Raw genomic sequence first — 21,469 nt, 5'->3', positions numbered from 1 at the left:
GGATGTAACACTTGACCCCATATTATTTATATTTAACACATCATGGAAGACTGCATTATACATAATCACGCATGCAAACAACACAACATGCACTCCATACAGGATTTGTAGGAAAACCCCCATTTCAGATGTGGCATTCCTTGGGGAGACGGGACTGCTCGGACAGACAGTCCAGGGAACAACAACAACAAATCACAGAGCAAATGGAGAAATTGGTTGGCATATGAAACTACATTTAGCAATAATGGTAAAAAATAAAAATTTCTTATGATTACCACAAAGATGGCTGAACACCTTACCTTCAGATATGAAACCAACATTTTCTGTTTTGTCACTTCTTCATTTTCTTTTTCTTCTTCTTTTTTCTCTTCTTCATTATCTTCTTTCCCCTCTTCATCCTTATCTTTTTCCTTCTCATCTTTCTTTTCTTCTACATCATTCATCCTTTCCATTTCTTTATATGAAAGGAAAACACGCTGGAAAATGACAATATAACGTAGATGCTCATCTTTGATTTCCTTATCGCAAATACTCTTTATCTTCTTACTGTTTCTGTCCTGAGGATCATATCTGTGGATACAAAATACAAGAACCTTAATGCAAGACCAATGCAAATTTAAAAATTGACAAACCTTATGTGCACTAGACCATTTTCACCTTTAACCACTTCGGTATGATGATGCCAATGTAGGCATCATTAGACAGAGATGGGTACACAAGAATGCTGGCGTTGGCATCTTGATTATATATATATATATATATATTTTGTAGTCATACATGAGCTATCCCTGAATTCTGTGAACTGGTTTGATCATGTTTTCTGTTTATCATTATTACTCATCATGAAGCGACCTTGCTGTGACTTGCGACACTGCCTCTGACCCACGGCAGTGGACAAGGTGCAGGGATGACCTGTTATCCAGGAGGTGCTAAGATGGGAGGGAGGGTGGAGGGGAGTGGAGTGTATTTAGTGATGGAATGGGTGAGAATTATTTTATGCATTTTTCTTTTTGGCTAACTCCCTTGTAAGGGGGAAGAAGCCTTGCTATATGTATGTATTATTACTCAGAGTAAGACGAGTAATACAGCGGTGACTTTATATTTTATAATGCGAGTAGTGTGATGCAAATTACATATGGCAGCCGATACTGTGAAATGGTTAAGGGGGTTGACCAAGTCAGCACAACACCAGACAAGTAAAACCCAGTCAACCACCTCTCCCATTTCAGCATCTTGAAGACAAAGGGTCATCCTGTCCTCTGAAGCACTACTTGGTTTAAAAGCAATGCACCAAAACAGAGCTCTTCTGCATCACTGCCTCACAGCCAAAGTTGGTTTACCCTCCACTGCTTCTGTGACCCAATCTTTATCCACTCAAAATAAATTATGAAATAAGAAATAAATGAGAACATGTCTCATGCTGTATAATCTTTTCATTCATTCATTCATAATCTCCCTCCATTCACTATTTTTTGCACTACCTTTTCCCTGCTGTACAGAATTCCATATGCATCCAATGACACTTTACACTACCTATTTCATTCTCAGTCTATCAATCTATTGCCCTAAGTATATCTTAAAGGAGACAAACAGTGCCCAAGTAATCTGTGTTTCTGTCTGGGTAGAGGGAGAGTTTGGCAGAGTAGAATGATGTGTTCTGTGTCTTCTGTGCAGTGGCTGCTCAAGTCTAGGGTCAGGCTCTTAAGTTTATACCATTTTAATGCATGGTGTTGATCTGAATCTAGTCATATCACCATGGGTCTTACTTGTCTTGGAAGGGATTTCTCAACCGATTCTCAGTCCTCCTCTCAATGAGTCAACTACGATGTATTTAAAGAGGGTTCATATCAATTCAGTTTGTCAGATTTTTTTGCTTTCCCCCCCAGGTTTATAACATTAAATGAACAACAAGATCTGCAAGTTTGAGAACTGCTTGATTGATTTTGTAAATAAAAATAAATAAATAAATAAATAATAATAATAAAAAAATAAAATAAAATAAAATACATATGTATACCAAGGGCTTTCCCCCCTTATATGGGAGGTAGCCAAAGTCAAAAGCATAAATCCACTCCCACACATTTCATCTCCCATTCACCACTCCTCCTGGATGACGGGTCATCCCTGCATCTCTTCCATGGTCCTGGGTCAGATACAAAGTAGCAAGACACAGCACATCCACAGCAAGGCTGCTTCATTTAATTGGCAACTCCATCTTTCTGTCCCCTCATGCAGAAAAAGAGAAAACAGGGAGAAATCCCTTTGGGCTATATCAAAATATCATTTACACATATTCTCTCACCCAATCTATCCCCCACCCACTCCCTTCCATGCATCACAGCATCATCTATACACAACCATTCTCCACTCACCCCTATCTTCTCCCTTCCTTTACAGACGTTCCCTTCTTTCTCCATCCATCCATTTCATCCTTGGTCGCCCCCTCATGTTCACTCACCCCACCTCTGCTTTCCACACCTCTTTTACTAATCTTTTTCACTCACTCTTTCCATTTGTCCAAACCATCCCAATACTCCATCAACCCTATCTCCCTACTCCTTTTCCACCCCCTGCTCTCCTCACCTCCACTTTGTTTCTCACTCTATCCAACCTGCTAACCCCTACTAAACTTCTCAGGCATTTCATCTCAAACACATTTAAACTGCATTACAGTAAACCTTTGATATAATGGATGATATGGGGACGGGTCTGTCATTATATCCGATGGAAATACAAGACAGATCTGTTATATCCCGAAGTTTGTCTGGTATCAGAAATTACGGTAAACCCTCAATATAACAGACAATAAAGGGACAGGAGTCTGTCATTATATCCGAGAATCCCTCGCTATAACAGATTTTCATCCATTATAGCAAGGGTTTGTCCGGTTCATATCTTTTGTCCGTTATATCCGATATACAGTATATCAAGGATTTACCGTATCAGAACTCACTGAAGCCAAGTGTTACTGTACAATAACACCCCAAACTGTCTCTGCTTACTTGAAGATCTCGGCTCTCCTGAAAGTTTCAAGTGCTTCTTTGAGAATCCGTACAGCCCTCTTCAGCTTATTATCGACCAAAACATCTGCTACAAGACTAATGGCATCATTTAGACAACAGTCACTGGGCAGCTCAGTTTCTTCCTCCTCCTCCTCATCTCCATCTTCTGTTGGAAAACAAAAGAAAATCTTTATTACATATACTTGTAGAAATTTTAAAACATAATAAGTTGATGAGGGCGGGAAGAGGAAATTCAGGATTAAAACTAAGTTTATTCTAGAGAGAGAGAGAGAGAGAGAGTGTGTGTGTGTGTGTGTGAGGAAGAGAGTGAGAGGGAGGAAGAGAGTGGGAGGGAGGAAGGAAGAGGGAAGAAAGGAGGAGAAAGGGAAAGGAGGAAGAGGGAGGGAGGGAGGAAGAGGAGAAGAAAGGGAGGGAGGAAGAGGAGGAAGAAAGGGAGTGAGGAAGAGGAGGAAGAAAGGGAGGGAGGAAGAGGAGGAAGAAAGAGAGGGAGGAAGAAAAGGAGGGAGAAAGGGAGGAGAGGGATGGGATAGAAGATATCAACATGCAATTTCCCACCTGTTTCTACTGCTTCAATGGCTTCCACAACCTCTGGTATCATGGCAGCCCACAATTCAGCAGGCGAGACAATCTTTTCAATCGGCGGCGGCTCAGCTTCTTCCAGTGCAGTCTCTGGGGCCATCTCGTGTAGCTTCTTCAGCTCTGCCTTGTGCTGGGCTTCTAACTCCTCCAGAGGAAGCTAATGGAAACACAGTATATGAGAGAAATGATAAAACTAGGATGAACATGGGTTTCGAAATATCCTGTACCTTCATTTAGCACAATTGTTAGAAATAATGACATAAGAATGAAGGAGACTGTAAGAGACCATAAGGCCTACACTAGTCAGCTCCATATCCATCACCACCTGTCATCCCCATCCATAAAGTTGTCTAATCGTTTCTTAAAACAAATGATAGTTTCAGCGCTCACTACATGGTTACTAAGTCTATTCCATTCGTTGACCACCCTATTAGTAAACCAATTCTTGCCTATTTCCTTCTTGAATCTGAATTTGTCCAGTTTAAATCCATTACTATGAAGCACAGGTAGCAACACAGAACAAAATATACACATACATCTAACAAAATGCCTTTTTTCCCTTTTAACAGGGATGGCCAAATCAAAGCCCACACATATACAACAAACCCAATTGTTGTCCCTCCCATCTCAGTACCTCATGGATGAGGGGTTATCCCTGTCTCTTGCCACATTGCTTGGGTCAAAGGCAATACAGACAGAGAAATCAGGCAATCAATAAATCCATTACCCCCACATCTCTTGGAGGAGAGCCAGGTGTCCCACGTAACCATTAAAGTGGGTTCTATTACACAATATGATGTGCTTTAACGTCACAAACTCCCCCCTATTGGAAGGCTAGGACAGTGTCCTGACTTTGTAGCATGGAATTTAATGAACCATGCCCTTGGTTCAACTTCGCCGGTGGCAGGATTCGAACTGCCATTCCCATGACCTTTGCCACAAGTAACGACACCCTAGCCCGCTCTGCCAGCAAGATATGATGAAAAACACCAAATTAGCCCACACAAACTCCTCATCCATTTACAATTACTCTCCATTTATGCCTATCTTTAGCAATCTATCTTCCTTATTTGACAGACATTCCTCTTGCCTCTAATGCTCCCTTCATTCTAAGGTGGGAAGAGGATAAAACCTTGGCCCTATAACACATCACTAAAGAGAATCTATGAAATTTGACCTTCAGGTGTCCCAAAATCCATTACACATGACCTATAAATACCTGAATTTTATCTAACTAAAATAGACAGTTTAGGGGGGTGGGGGGCTTAAATTGCACCCCAACTTAACACACCCTGAAAGGTTCTAATAGATGCCCCTGAGGACAATCAAGGTCAGCCTGGGGAACAATATTCTTACCTTAGCTGCGAAAGGATTGCTCTTGAGGAAGGCTGTAAGTACTTGTACACTATTTTTCCGTACTGTTGAAGATTTGTCTTTCAGACGTCCAACCACCATTTTGAGGACATGCTCCTGCCTGGCAATAGGTACTGCCTGCTTTGACACAAGATCATTCCATATATGAAGGACCTAACAGAGGGGGAAAAAAAATATATATACAATATAAATAAAGGGACGATCGAGGATGACATGAATGGATAGGGTAAAAGGGGTGCTGAGAAAGAGGGGGATGTCTGTGGGAAATGGAGGCGTGGAGGTGGAGGTAGAATGCAGATTGAGAGAAGCAAGTAAATACCTTGGAAGATAAAAAATTTAAAGAAAAATAAACAAATAAAAATGCAATATATGCCCCATCACTACCCCCCCCCAATGATCTACCCTGCCCTTCCCATCTCCACCCCACTCACATTTGTTTCATGTCCTTCCACCTCTCTATTTCTTGTTTACTCTTTCCCTTTTACCGCCCTCACTTTCATCCTCTTCTTTCTCCACCTTCTTCCCATCTATATTTCATACATGGTGAAACAGTAAAATGAATATAAAGCAGGATGGGGAAGAAAAAATACACGAGAGAGAGTTGAAAGACGAGAAAGTTTTAATTTGGTTTTCAACTATATCCATTGGGTAGCCAGCGTAGCTTAGAGGCAGAGTGCTCAACTTTACTCGAGAAGATCTAGGTCAAACCCAGGTTGGGGTAAGAGGTATTGGTGGGTGGGAAGGTCCTGTATCATGAAAATTGTAGAGTACAAAATTCTCCCATCAGCTACAATGGTTGCCTTTTGTTATCACAGTGAAGATGTAAAACGCAATAGTTCACTGAACTATAATTTCTTGAGAAAAAGAGAGATTGACTGACTCTTTTGGAAAAGGAGAGAACACACACACTTTCTCTGTCATAAAGTGAGAGATTGACAGTTTCCTCATTCTCTTTCACCTGTTGTGGTTGACAAACCACAGAAAAGGTGATCAAGCCTGTTCAGTAAAACCTATCTCTACATAAAAAGAAAAAGAAAAAGTTCAGAAAATGAGGGTGGGCATGATCAAGTGTTCATATGATCAATTATATACTCTGTACATGAGATAGAGAGAGAGAGAGAGAGAGAGAGAGAGAGAGAGAGAGAGAGAGGAGAGAGAGAGAGAGAGAGAGAGAGAGATAGAGAGAGAGAGAGAGAGAGAAAACATATATACATACATACATCTACAATCTATTATAACCAAATCCCCACCAACTCACACCTCAGCCCCAGCTGCCAAATGCACAATAATCCAACACTCGCAACTCGTGACACCCACGCAGGCAGCATCGTACCAAAGTGGTTAAGGGACGCTGGAGGATGTGGAAAGTCATATGTAGAGGGAAATGGAGGAGTTGGGGGTTAATAAATTATAGAAAAAGGGAAGCAACTAAAAGTTATGGGGGAATAAACAATGTCATGAGGAATACCTATCTGGAGATGAATGCAAAGAATTTTGTGTGAGGGAATGACTCTGATCACAGCACTGTCTGGACTAGACTTAGAGCCTAAATGTGTTTGACATGAAGTGTTTAAGAAGTATGGTGGGGGTTACCGAGATGGAGTGAGAAATGTGGAGGTGAGATGGAGAGAGTCTGACAGACAGGGTTCATCAAAGACTGCTGATAGTGTTTGGAGTTATTGAAAATACAAGTAAAGAAAGACAAGCAAAAAAATGGTGTGGAAACCAGAAGTGGATGGAGGGAACATATGGGAAAGATAAAAAATGAGATGGGGGAGAATCCAAGAAGAATTTCTATTGGGCAAAGAGAGGCAAGTGCAAAAAATAAGTGTTAATGGATGAATAAATTATGCAGCCCCCATTGGGATTTCTTCTTCTCTGCAGTGCATATTTCTTGAGTAAATGAGGGGGAGGGTCATTATGAATTGAATAAGAGGGGGTAAACCAATTTCAGCTGTTAGGGCCTGCTATGGAGGTGCTTAATATTATATTGCTTCTGACCTGAGCGGTGTGGCAGGGGGCTGGAATGACCGTTTATCCATGAGTAACATATAAGAGAGAGACACCAAATGGGTTTTTGGATGGGTGTGGGATAGGTGTAGGGCAGGTACGAGTGAATGGTATGAGGTGAAAAATGGGCTGCACCTGGTTTGCATGTTGCCACTATGGTTCCTTGATGCATACAATCATGGGATGTCACAGAATGTAAATATGAGGGTGATGGACAAGGCTTTTAAGCTAGCGAGAGTGGAAGGAGGTGCCAAGATAGGAGGGAGGGAGGAAGGTGGAGGGGAGTGGAATATATGGGAAATGAAATGGGTGGGAGTGATTTCTATGCCTTTTTCTTATTTGGCTACCCCCCCATGTAAGGGGGAGAAAGCCTGGAAGAAAAAGAAAAAAAAATTATATCTATAATCCTTCACAAGGATATTTCATACATACATACATACATATACCAAGGCTTTTTCCCCCTTCCAAGGGAGGTAGCCAAAAAGGGAAAGGCATAAAAACACTCGCACCCATTTCATCCCTAAATACACTCCACACCCCTCCCACCCTCCCTCTCATCTGAGCACCTCCTGGATGACGGGTCATCCCTGCACCCTGCCCACCGCCCTGGGTCAGAAGGATATTTCAAAGTTATTAATTAAAATTCTGAAAAATTTGTTTGCTATAATGTAATTTTGTGATGTATGGAAACTGATAATGTATGATGAAAAAATGAAATACAATAATGTAAGTGATTTACTATTATTGAACTTACTTTGCTCCTAACAAAAGCATGAACATCCAAAATGTGGTCTTCAAGTAGGTCCAAACACTGATCTCTTAAGGCTTTACTTTTGTCATCCAAGTTTTCTGAGCTTAGCACATTGGCCACAATAGATCCAAGCACTGACAGCACACAATTTCGCATGGTGTATGCCTGTGAGTAATTAAGTAAAAATGTATTAACAGAAAAAATTAATCACGTTTTCCCCACAAACTAATGTGCTAGTACAAAATCCTTCACTCTTTAATCAAAACTATCTTTTCATGTTTTTTAAACTATATACACTTACATCATCTTCTAAGAAACAAATAAACAGGCTTAGGGCTGGCATGATGGCATCAGGACAATTCTCCGCAACTTCAACAAGATACTGAGCACAATTTCGTAAACCTGAGGTATCTCTAGTGTGATCCATTTTGGATATTTCTCTCAAAATCTCTGACAAGACACTATTGGCAGCATAGTCTTGAATCAAAAGAACTGTTCCTTGGGCAACTGGACCTGTCAAATGTTCAAAGTGTTGAAGCAGCTGAAAAACAATTAAAAAATTTAATCAATAAACAGAATAAGTATATAAATGTATAAAAAAAATAATTAATAAATAAAACAACAACATGCACAGTAAGGGAAGATAAAAACCAAGCAGTATGGCTACTTCCTTTATAAGGGGGAAGAAATTTCTTGGTAGTTGCTAAGATAAGAGGGAGGGTGGAGGGGTGTGGTGTGTATTCAGGGATGGAATGGGCGGGAATGATTTTATGCCTTTTCCTTTTTGGCTCCCTCCCTTGTAAGGAGGAAAAAGCCTTGGTATATATATGTATGTATATAGGTGCACACATGCATACATATACCTTATAAAGGAGGTAGCCAAAAGAAAGTTATAGGAACCACTTCCACCCATTCCATCCCTTACATACTCCACTCCCCTCTACCCTCCCTCTTATCTTGACACCTCCTGGATGACGGGTCTTCCCTGCATCTTGTCTACTACCCTGGGTCAGAAGCAGTGCCGCAAGACACAGCACATCCACAGCAAGGCCACTTCATTAAATCAGTGACCCCCCCTCTCTGTCCCCTCATGCAGAAATGGAGAAATCCTTTCAGGCTGTGTCAATTTATTTCTCATACATACTCCTTCATCCCCCATTCCCCACCCACTCCCCCTCATGCATCACAGCATCATCCATAGCTTACCAAAATCAAACACTTAAGTACTCAGGGTAAAGTTCCTACTACAGTACTGTATACTAAAAAACAAGATATTCACATTGAAAATATCCATTACCTGCATAAGCTTCAGAGAACAAGCTAAACTGTGATTGAACTTTTTCACAAGAGTTCCAATAATCTGGAAAATGGAATCCCGAGTCGGCTTAGTTCTCTGCAAGTTCATCGTTGGAGTCTCCAGCATCTTGTAGCAGCAATTCGCTATCAAACTGAAGGAAACCACACATTATTACAAGTAGTACATAAACATTAAGGAAGTTAGTAATGGAGTTTGGGAAGATGTGCAAAAGAAGGAAATTGAAGATAAATGCGGGTAAAAGTAAAGTGATGAGATGTACAAGGGATGAGGTTGGCAGCAAATTGGAAGCGAGTATTAAGGGAGAGAGACTGGAGGAAGTGGATAACTTTAGATACTTGGGGGCAAATGTGGCAGGAAAGGGAGGAGTGGAGGTAGAAAGTAGATTGAGAGAAGCAGGAGGTAGACAAAGTCAAAAGGCATAAATCTATTCTCACCCATTTCATCACCACCCACTCCACCCTTTCCTTTTTTCTTGTCTCCTCCTGGATGACAAGTCATCCCTACATCTCCCCATTGCCCTGGGTCAGAAGCAATGCAGTAAGACACGTTACATCCACAGCAAGGACGCTTCATTTAATCAGTGATCCACACTCTCTCTTCCCTCATGCATAAAAAGAGAAGATGGGGAGAAATCCCTTCGGGCTGCATCAAAATATCAGTCATACACAACCACTCCCTAACCCCCCCATCCCCTACCCCCTCCCTTCCATGCATCACAGCATCAACCATACACAACTATTCTCCACTCACCCATATTCAGTATTACTACCAGCACTCTTTGTGGACTTCATATGTATACATAATGAACTACATAGCAAAAAAAAATTAAAACTTAAATAAAACAAACCTCAGTATTATGGGCTAACAGAATTATAATAATGGATACCTTGAGTTTCATCAATTGAGAACTTGCAGCACAACATTGGCTAGCAAGTCCTCTGACTTTCCCACAAATTGTCACCCCAGAACACCCACATGAAGAATCATCACCCCACCTGAAGAATTGTCACCCCAGTGCATTGAATATCTACATACATACATATACCAAGGCTTTTTCCCCCTTACTAGGGAGGTAGCCAAAAAGGACAAGTCATAAAGTCATTCCCACCCATTCTATCCCCGAAAACACTCCACACCCCTCCTTCCCATCTTAGCACCTCCTAGATGATGGGTCATCCCTGCACCCTGTCCACTGCCCTGGGTCAAAAGCAGTGTCGCAGGACACAGCACATCCACAGCAAGGCCCCTTCACTTAATCGGCGACCACCCCTCTCCGTCCCCCCATATAAAGGAGAGGACGGGGAGAAATCCCTTCGGGCTGCGTCAAAATTTTTGCTCACACACACTACCTCACCCCCCATTCCACCTCATGCATCACAACATTTTCCATATACAACCATTCTCCATTCACCCCTGGAATAAAGATTATGTTAGGTTAGGTTAGGGTTATGTTAGGTTAGGTCAGGGTAGGTTAGATTGAATGAGGGTTATGCTTATTGTTATCAACTTATACAACCGAAGAATTGTAAACCTGGGATGGCCCAAATGAAGAATTGTCACCCTATCAAAGACTGGGGTGACAATTCTTCATGTGATCCCTTTCTTGGAAGAAACTTGACTGATGTCTGTGTAATTTTGGTGTGGGACTGTTTGGTTCTGTCACATGCTAAAAGTAGTAGGAGGGGAGCCATCTCTGAATGTCATCTTTCCTTATATGAAAAGATGGAAGAAATATTACAGAAGTTGTTGTAGGTGGAGTGTTGAGTGGCATGGAGAGCAAGAACATTACTTTCTACTACCCATCAATTCATCTGTTGCCCCAGATCTCTCTGGTAGGGGACCACTGGTTCCCAGGTAACTGGTAACAGCCACTGGGGTGGCCCTTAAATCACTCAAGGAGGAAATACTATGTTGTCTGGATATGATTAGGGTGGGGCAGAGTATGATAAGGTGTTCCATATCCTGCAAACTGCACCAGGGGCAGTTTGCTTCTATGACCAAGCCTATTCTGTGTCGATACTCTCTCATCATCATCATCTGTGGTGCTCATCTCTGGAGAGGCTTGATTAAGTATGGTGTCTGGTGGTCAGTCTTGCATTGCCTTTTTTGTGATCTGTGTGTGTGAATGTGTTTATTTTTTTGTGTAGTGCATGTGGTAGGTTGTAATTACTATAGTATGTTAATTTTTTACTGCATCCAATTGGTTATACTTGTGTAATGTAGATTTCACTTTCAGTACTATCAGGTCTTTGATGCACTACCAGCTGAGTGTGAGTGTGTGTGAATGCGAAAGAGAGAGAGAGAGAATCCATACACAAGACACACAATGATATCTAACTTACTTGACATAATCTTCCTCAACAATGGGTGGGTCCCACAGCCTGTTAAGGGGATGCTGCAAGATTGAGAATAGCTGCAGGAGCATTCTCCCTCTCTCGTCTTCCCAGTCCATTGTTCCTGACATCTTCTTTGGTGCCTTCTTTTTCGACTGGGTAATGTACAAAGAACAAGATCAGTTATTGACAGAATTATTGTATTCCTTCACAACTTTCCACTTCCTCTACCTAAATGCATTAAAAATTACAACAGCATCATACTATTCAAACATATACATTTCCACCTACACCAAAGAATACTACAAATTTTTTTTACTGAACCACAAAACCAGCACTTTGACAATGACCATCAAACTACTTCCTCCATCAAACCCCTGCGGATATTAACCCCAAAGAAAAATCCCAGCCAGGAGAAGCAAGAACCATGCTAGTAAAACTACATTCAGGTCACTAGTCAGCAATAAAACAATACCAACACAGAACAGGCCTGGCCACTGGAACAAACTACTCCAGAACCACCCATCACATAAGAGACTGGACACCTTATTTTACACTGTCCCACTCTAGCCATACAATGACAACAAAACATTTCTTCCCCGAGTGAATTATGGGCCAATCTAGTGGTTGCTGACAGTTATCTAGGAACTATGGGTCTCCTGCAAGAGAGATCTGGAGGAAAGGACTGAATGATGAATAGAATTGTGTGCATATGCACAAAGTACACATGTATCGTATAGACATCACTCACCTTGCCTGCTAAAAGTGTGTCAGTTGAGGGCTTGCTAAATTCAACTTCAAAAGTCTCCATAACCATGCAACCAATGTAGGTGGTCATTTTGAGGACGTTCAACCAGTGGCTCCGTGTGTTTGCAGACAGGTCACCCTCATCCAATACCAATCCTAATTCTGCCGTCACTTTTGCCATCGCTTTAAACATGGAAAAACAACAAATTTACATGAGATGTTAACACAAAAGTGACATGTAGTCACTACTTTAGGGAATGTTTTTGGGGTGCCCCTATACACCAGAGCTACACTTCTATGCCTTGAGGGATTAAAAAGTGTCATGAAAAATAGATATTTTGGAATGGATGCAAAGAGGAGTTTACGAAGGGGTGATTGTGCCAATGATACTGTATGGGACAAGAGACTTGGAATTTAAGCAAGGCAGAAATGAAGTTTAAATGTGTTTGAGATGAAATGTCTGAGAAGTATGGTAGGGGTTACAAGGCTGGAAAATGAGAAACTAGGTGAGGAAAAGAGCTGGGGAGGAAGTAGAGATTGCAGGCAGGGCTAATGAAAGAGTATTGGATGGTTTGGACACATGGAAAGAATGTGTGAAGAGAGATTAGTAAAAGGTGTGCGGAAGGCAGTGGTGGAGGAAGTGAACTTGAGGGAATGACCGGGGATAAGATGGGATGGTGTGAACGGGGCATTGAGCAAAAGAGGGATGTTTGTTGAACAAGGAGTGGAGGAGGCAGGAGATATGGGTGACTGGAAAAGGCCTGTGTATAGATGATACTGTGATATAATGAAGGGAGGGGGTGGGGAATGGGGGTATAAAGCGGTTATGTATGAATGATATTTTGATGCAAACCAAAGGGATTTCTCCCAGTCTTCATTTTATTTATTTCTTTTTTTTTTGGCCTGAGGGGACAATGAGGGGAGGGTCACCAATTAAGTGAAGCAGCCTTGTTGTGGATGTGTTGTGTCTTGCTGTATTGCTCATGACCCAGAGCAATGAGTGGGATACAGGGATAACCTATCATCCATGAGGAGCTAAGACAAGAGGGAGGAAAGGGTGGTGGATGGGAGTGGAATAGGTGGAAGTGGGAACTTGCATTTTGATTTGGCTACCTCCCTTGTACAGGGGAAAGAGCCTTTGATACATACATAGATGTATAATTGACTACCCATTCCTTCATCATTTGGCAACCCCTATCCTATACAATCAATACAATTCATAAAGCATGGAGAACATCCCTTCCTGTACTAATGCACAATTACCTTTAAGGGCAAGGTCCCAGGTTCGTTCCTTGGTGTCATCATCTAAACTAGCAAAGTTGAGTATAAAGCTATACAAAACATCAAAGTTGGAGCTCTTTAGGATGTAGGGAACTCCTTCCTGACGAAATGATGCCACACATTCTGCAAGACCAAGAACAGCTTTAACATTTATGTAAAAAAACAAATTTCTAAGTTTTAAAACAAGAATTGAAACATCTTAGTACATTGTATATAAAGCATCTCAACACCTTGAGAACAAAGTTATTCTTATTTCCAGTCACACTGCTCAGGTCTTAGGAAATGCATTTATTTTTTTTAAGTTAACATTCAATAATTATTGAATGTTTATAATCATCTAAACTCCTTAAAACAAATGCACAAACCTTGCACTTTCTTAGGTAGCTCCTTTGCAGAGTTTATATTGGTGACAATGTATTGCCTTGTAGAAGAACATTCCTGCAGAGCATCCAAGCTCAGAGGAATAACAAACTCAAACTGATTCATCTGAAAGATATCATAACAAGTTAATTCAGAACTCATATAATCATCAATTCTTTTTGTAAATGTAGGGATAATTATAGAGGTAAGTCAGTAAATTTAGTACAGGTGTTTAGACTGGAAGAGTGCACAATGCCAATAAATGTTGCCTCAAATTTCACTACGTGGGTATTCACAGCTCCAGTGATCAGCAACACTTGGTTCCTACCACAGATCTCTCCAGGAAGAAACACTGGACACTACTGTTGTAATGTGAGTTGACTTTAGCTGGTAGGAAGATAGTTGAAGCTGACACTACAGAGATAGTACCACTCTTGTACTATGAAGGTGTTGAAGTTATTGCTGGAATTTGAAGATGAGCAGCACAGAAGTGATTCCAGTAAATTTCCAGACACACAAGCATGGCTATTTAACATGAATCTTATGTTGTCCAATAGCTCCTAACTTAACCATTACATTGACAAAATAGATCTTTCGAATACAAAAAAGATAAAAGTGAAAAATGCTTTTGTATGTTGATAGAACTGATTTTCAGTCCATCTCACAGGTCTACCTTGTACAAGTTCCTACCATTAGTAACCCACCTTGTGCCTGAAGTTATTGGAAATTTATGTTCCAGAGGGCACACTTTAGTGTGTCCAAACACTAGTGTTGACAGGCTTTGCAGACAGATGATCTTGAAGGACTATTGGTAGCAGGTACTCATCATTGGTCCCTATAAAACATTTATATATATATTACAAGTGGTTAAATTTTACAATCCTACTTTGAAAAAATAAAAAATAGAAATATATACATATATCAAAGGCTTTTTCCCCTTACAAGAGAGGTAGCCAAAAAATAAAGGCATAAAAAACCACTACCACCCATTCCATCTCCACATACTCCACTCCCATCCACCCCCTTCCCTTCCTCTTATCTTGGCTCCTCCTGGGTGATGGGTCAACCCTGCATCTTAGCCACTGCCCTGGGTCAGAAGCAGTGTCGCAAGACACAGCACATCCACTGCAAGGCTGTTTCATTAAATTGGCAACCCCCCCTCTCCATCCTCTTATGCAGAAATGGAGATGGGGAGAAATCCCTTCAGGCTGTGTCAATTTATTTTTCACACATACTCCCTCACCCCCCCACCCACTTCCTTTCATGCATCACAGCACCATCCATACACAACCATTCTCCATTCACCCCTATCTGAAATTGCATGTTTAATGCATGTGCTTTTTCAAGTGAATGTGCAACCAAGGAGTTGTTGTGTAATAGTGTTGTAATACCAGTAGTCTTGTCCGCATACTTTGAAAAGCTGTAAAATTTCTTAGGGTTTTGTCTGTTGTTTGAGAGGAAAGTGACATTGTAACTAGTTTAGGTATGTTGAATTTCTTTCTGGAATGTTTTCTGTGTATTTCTGTAGTCTTCCCAGTGTCTTGTATCATTATGCAGTTTTGCTGGGTTATATGGTTTTACTTTATTTCTGTGTAAGGTCTGTAATTGTCTACTGAACCAGGGTGGTGGCCAGTTTTATGTAAGAGTTTTCTTTGGTATGTCTATGTTTATAGCGTCTTGTATTATGTCCTTTAGTCTGGTCCAACAAGTTTCCACTCAATTGGCTATCGAATTACTGTCCAGACTTCAAAGTCTGCTATGTCTCGGGATATGGTACTCATGTCAGCTCTGTTGTATACATAAATGTTCCTGTGTTCTTGTTTCTGCTTGGTTGGTTTCATGGTTCCATTAACTAGTACCACATCAAGATAGCTAAGACCTGACACTATTCGTGAAGTAATTTTTTCGTCTTGCATTGGGAAGGATTTGTCAATGTATCATCTTTTCCTAATATTTCTTACTGTACAAAATGAAATGGAGTGATCAGAAGGTGGCAGTTAGGGTATGAGAGTATTGGGGAATAGTGTCTTCAATTTCTTTGATGTGTGAAGTCAAGTTAGCAAATAATGTTACGAAAGGGAGGAGCTGTAATAGGGAGCACGACAGTCCTAGCAGATCATTCCATGCAAGGCTCTGACCAACTAATCTATCGTACGCTGTCATGAAGCCCCCAACACAAGACACAATACTAGCCACGATGCATGGAAACTTCACAGCAGTGATCACATTTCACTGCATGGTTGATTAACAGTAGTGGTTCTTAACCTTTTTAAAAGGTTAAGAACCACTACTGTTAATCAACCATGTTTACAAAGGTAAACAGGATATTGGGTCGCTGCAATAAAAGGCTTTTAATGCAGCGACCCAAAATCCTGTCCAGATTGACCATGCCATGGTCAATCTGGACAGGATTTTGGGTCGCTGCATTATATAAAACAAAATGTTTACAAAGATATGGATGTCCATGGTCCATGGACATCCATATCTTTGTAAACATTTTGTTTTATATAAATTTCAAAATAATAATTAATTGTAGATGTTGAGATTTCTCGCATCAATTACATACCATAGTAACTGTCTATGACTATGGACTGTCACTATCCTATGTCTCCATAATCAAATGTTGTTCTTAGATGTTAACAATCTAAGTATTCTAATACAGTATTATTATTTACAATATTTTTTTTTAGGAATATTGAATCCTTGGTGAAACATTCAAGACGACCCAACTTGGGGTCGGGACCCAGGGGTTAACCACAAATTAAAACTTAAAAGGAAGCAAACTTCGAAACTTTAAACTATACCAGTACTCAGTAGCGAACAGAACCCCTCCCACTTATTTTTCAGTGAATTTCTAAATTTCTTCGATTTCTATTTATTGACTACATATACTTGCTGACTCATATGATAATGATAATCATGGGGCAGTTGCATTATTATTACATAAACTATTAACTATTTTCTATGACCAACTTATTGTTTGCAATAGAATATCAACTTGTTTAAAATTCACTAGGTACGTATTAAACAATCACTAAAGTCTAAACCCAATCTAATCTTACTTTGCGGGAAAAGAGTAAACAATTCGCTGCGGGATTAAAAGTACGAAGAAAATTATGAAATTATATGTATTCACCTTATAATTCTGACAGTAAAAAGCTTCTCTGGAGTAATTTCTTGACTCCCGCCCAAAACACAATTCAACGAACAAACACAAACTAGTAGCCAATGAGAATACAGAGATTGTTGCATGTGCTGCCATCTAGTGGCAAAATTACAATATTTTAAGGGAACTAAAATATATTATTGTTTTGTGAGCTATGTATTATTTACCTCATATATTATTATTATTTATAAGAATTAAAACAAATTGTTAACTGTAGTCAACTATCTCAATATTATACAAAGTAGAAATTAATAAACATCAAGATAAGTAGGAAGAGAAGAAAGAGGAGGAGGAAGAGGAGGTGGAGGAGGAGGAGTTATAATGCTTCTGGTTACTTGGTGATCACAGTTTGAGACCTTCTGTCCGAGCCATTATGGCTCTTCTGTTGGGTAATATCTTGTTTCTGAAGATCCATTTGTGCAGGCTAAGGACTTAGATGATATGATCATCAGTAATGACTGTTGTGAAAGTTGTAGTATTAAAAAAAAACTTTCGGGGCGTTTCTTAAATATTTCTACATTTTCAGCATCTTATGATTTGGCAATTGGTTGGAGATCCGAGGTGCAGAAAAATCCAAATTCCTAGGTTAACTCTTGTGGGATGATCTGATACTTAGGGCAATTTAATCTTACTACTTGGCAGGTCAATAAACATATTTTATATTCAGTTCTCGTCTGTACTGGTAGCCAGCGAAACTCAGTTAGGGAAGGAATATTTCTGTCTCGTGGCTTTTTATGAAGAGTTTGGCTTCTTAGTTTATTATGACTTGCAGTCTTTTAAGCAAATAGTTTGGTATTTTATGACAGTTACAATTATGAAGTCTACTTATGACATAATTCTGAACAAGAAGCCGAATGATTTTTCCTACCAAGGTACTCTCTAATGAAGGCAATATTGCGGATGTGATAGCTTATAGTCTTTATCGTGCTATTAATTTTTTTTTATAGTCAATTTCTCATCAAGGATAACGCCCATATTTTTCTACATTCTTAAAGAGTAAGGCATTATCTGTGTATAGGGTCAATATTTTCAAGATTTGAGTAGTGCTTCAGTTTCTTTTTTGATTCAATAATCATTACTTCTGTCATATCCTCATTTGACTTAAGTTTCACTGTAGTCATACTTGATTTTATTTCCTTCATAAGTATATCTATCTTGTGTATGTCTTCAAAAAATTCAATTGAGATATATATTTGAGTGTCGTCAGCATAGGTTTTATGTTCAAAGCCTAGACTATCAATCACTAGAAAGTTTAGTTGTATTATAATGATAATAATAATAATATAATAGTAATGATAATAATATAATAGTAATAATAATAATAATAATAATGATATAATGATGATAATAATAAAATAATAATAAAATAATAATATATTGATAATAATTAATGATAATAATAATAATAATAAAAATAAAATAATAATGAAATAATAATAATAATAATAAATAATAATGATTAATAATAATAATAATGATAATAATAGTAATAAATAAATTAATAATAATAATGATAATAATAATATTAATAAAAATAATAATAATAATAATAATAATAACAACAACAATAATAATAATGGCCCACTCACGCTCCCTTGAAGAACACCTCTATGTAATGATATGGAATCTGATCAAACTTGATCTACCGTCACAGCGTCTGATCTTGTATACAGGGAACTCTTGAACTAATCAAGTACATTACCTCCGATACCCAACTCCACAAATTCACTTATTAGCTGCTCATGAACATCCGAATCGAAAGCAGCACTAAGGTCGAAAACATCAAGACAGAACACATACCATTAGTCCTTGTGGACAATGTTGCAACGTTGTCGCACGCTAACTTTTCGATTTCGTTATGTTTTTATTTTGTCATGGGAGTGTTGGCGTCCTTTGCTAAAGAGCTTTTATTTTGTGGGCTACTTATAGCTTAGTTGGGAACCCTATTTTTGTAGGAAGTTGTAGGGAATGTCAAAGGTATTGGTCTTATAATTGTTACTTATAACTGGTCAATTTACTTCATGCTTGAAGTGCAGTTTTCTTGGGTTCCTCTCCACTGCTGACACAGTGGTCTGCATGGCCACCTTATTTCTTTTTTCTTTAGCATTTATCCAGTGTGATTGTTGTTTGAGGTTGCTATGAAGTCAGGGATTTTATTAGTACGTGTGGTATTCTAAAAAGGGGGGGGGTCCGCTTTGATTGGTGAGAGCTTCCCGATTCAGAGTCGATTATGTAGGATGCGGAGTGGAAGTGCGGATCGTGTATGAAATGGCAAGGATGATTTTATATCGTTTGAGAATATTCCTGCATAACCCACTTCATTTAAAGTAATGTGAGGGTAAGTCGTATATGGGGGCGACACATACAGTTGCTCCTAAGGAAAAAATAAAATAAATAAATAAAAATATCGCCCGTATGATGACATCCCATTCTCCGAGGAAGATGTCCCATAACATCGACATTTTTATTTGGCTCCTGTTCTCTCGTTGCTGTTATCAGATACGATTTTATTTTATTTTTTTCGAAGGTTCGATGTAATTTTTCAGGTTATTAATATAGTGTCCCATAATGTAAATACGTACTGGATATTCGTACCGTTACGGTAGGCAGTTTCTTGTTTATTCTCTATTGTTACCAATTATCATTTATTGAGACTTGACTTCTCGTAGGATATATAGTCTCATTATTGTCCCATTTTGTCGCCTTTTATGACTCGTACGGGGAACACAGTAGCAGAATTCTCCTTCCCCACACCCACAAGGAAAAAGTATACTCAAAGAAGTGGTATTGGACAGCTTCAAGGGAACAGCATAACGGAGGGACAATCGTAGTCGTAGTACAAAAAGTAGTATATCTCTACGACTAGATATTTTACTACTGCATAAGACAAAATTATGTGTGGCTCTAGTCCGTAGGGGCACCCCAAAACAGTCCCTAAAGGGCTGCATGCTTATGTGCAACTTATACTACACAACATGCATTCAGTATTCCAGTATGGGGTGGAAGGGAAGTTGAGAGTGGAGGACTGGAGAAACAGGAAGAGAACGGTAGAGATTTGCTTAGAGCAAACAATTTGAATGAGAAGAAAAGGAAGGAAGAATACCAGGACAGATTCAAGGGAACAGCATAACGGAGGGACAGTCGTACGTACAAAAAGTAGTATATAATTTCTCTACGACTAGATATTTTACTACTGCATAAGATAAAATTATGTGTGACTCTAGTCCGTAGGGGCACCCCAAAACAGTCCCTAAAGGGCTGCATGCTTATGTGCAACTTATACTACACAACATGCATTCAGTATTCCAGTATGGGGTGGAGGGGAAGTTGAGAGTGGAGGACTGGAGAAACAGGAAGAGAAAGGTAGAGAGTTGCTTAGAGCAAACAACTTATATGAGAAGAAAAAGGAGATGGAATACCAGGAGACACAGAGAAGTGTGATGAAGGATAGAGTAGAGGTGGGAGTAGAAAAGGAATGGGGATGGTTCAAGGAGGAAGTGACAAGGTTTGCAAAGATACAAGGAGGATGGGAGGGAATTGAAATGAGGGTAGTGGGTGGTGGGATGATGAAGTGAAGATGGTAGTAGAAGAGGAGAAGCGAGCATTCACGGACCGGTTGCAATGTAGGATTCGGGAAGTATACGAGAAGCATAAAGAAACGGGAGAAGCCAAATGTAAGATAATGGAGGCAAATAAGAGACATGTCAAATGTAATAGTACGACAGAACATTTTGGAAAGAATAAAAATATGATTTGGAAGGAAGATATAAGAGAGTGGGAGGGGGTGAGTCGGAGGATAATGTGCAAATGGACAGATTATGAAAGGAAGTGGGGATGGCAAGGGGAAGATGGATCAAGCAACCTAATGTTGAATTGTCAGGTTGTCTGTCGTATCCATTAATATGTTAGTTTTGCGGAATAAAAAGTATTTAACTAGTATTTGGTGGTCTACTTAGAGCGATTATTTTTTGTAATACATCCAGATATAAATATTAAAATTCTTTCAAATTCATATAGATAGAAAAAATATAATGCAATTTACTTATGCTACTCCTTAAAATAATATTTTCTGTGGTTTGCAGACTAGAAGAAAACGTAATCTTACGATATGTTCGTTCGTTTGTACATGCATCATCACATCGGTTGAGGGTAAAACAGTCTTCTTCCTCCACAAAGAAAACATATTTTCTTTGGTTCTGCATAAGCCCACATTTGGAGAAATTTATCTAAGAGTCTTAAAACCGACATGCATTTATCTCTCATCTGTGACTATCCTTGTAACACGCTCATTCCCACAGAGACGGAAACTATCTTTTGAGTACAACCAAGTTGATCTAATTCCAGAAGTCTCTTATTTCTAATGTCACACTTCGAGACTCGTGATCCATCAAATGGAACAGAATACTGTCTGGGTCTGCTTAAGGAACGATGAAGCGATAAAAACGTGCAAAACCCATCATACCGGTCACAATTTTTTTTTAAGCTAACAGCAGGCGACGTCATCAGGGCCCCGACATGGGTAAGTGC

At 39.5% G+C, this 21,469-nt stretch overlaps 1 protein-coding gene across 2 annotated transcripts in view; it reads right to left on the bottom strand.

The window, feature by feature from the left end:
• Positions 1 to 17,033, bottom strand: part of Cap-D2 (CAP-D2 condensin subunit) — a 40,026-nt gene extending 22,993 nt beyond the window's left edge. Inside the window, exons 1-13 of one of the 2 annotated variants that reach the window (XM_076180197.1) lie at positions 16,913 to 17,033; positions 14,481 to 14,611; positions 13,782 to 13,902; positions 13,399 to 13,539; positions 12,140 to 12,318; positions 11,398 to 11,543; positions 9,035 to 9,185; positions 8,039 to 8,278; positions 7,741 to 7,902; positions 4,959 to 5,129; positions 3,579 to 3,759; positions 3,003 to 3,168; positions 300 to 570 (exon numbers count right to left, since the gene is read on the bottom strand). In XM_076180197.1, the coding sequence (XP_076036312.1) occupies positions 300 to 570; positions 3,003 to 3,168; positions 3,579 to 3,759; positions 4,959 to 5,129; positions 7,741 to 7,902; positions 8,039 to 8,278; positions 9,035 to 9,185; positions 11,398 to 11,543; positions 12,140 to 12,318; positions 13,399 to 13,539; positions 13,782 to 13,902 (1,929 nt within the window). In that variant the 5' untranslated portion in view covers positions 14,481 to 14,611; positions 16,913 to 17,033. The remainder of the gene's footprint in view (positions 1 to 299; positions 571 to 3,002; positions 3,169 to 3,578; positions 3,760 to 4,958; positions 5,130 to 7,740; positions 7,903 to 8,038; positions 8,279 to 9,034; positions 9,186 to 11,397; positions 11,544 to 12,139; positions 12,319 to 13,398; positions 13,540 to 13,781; positions 13,903 to 14,480; positions 14,612 to 16,912) is intronic. The other variant, XM_076180198.1, reaches the window with a different exon arrangement.
• Between the last annotated feature and the right edge of the window lie 4,436 nt (positions 17,034 to 21,469).

Source organism: Oratosquilla oratoria, chromosome 44, assembly GCF_046742065.1.
Source record: "Oratosquilla oratoria isolate Oo_2021 chromosome 44, ASM4674206v1, whole genome shotgun sequence".
NCBI lineage: Eukaryota > Metazoa > Arthropoda > Malacostraca > Stomatopoda > Squillidae > Oratosquilla > Oratosquilla oratoria.
The sequence above is the reverse complement of the archived record's forward strand: the minus strand, read 5'-3'. Positions and strand labels throughout refer to the sequence as shown.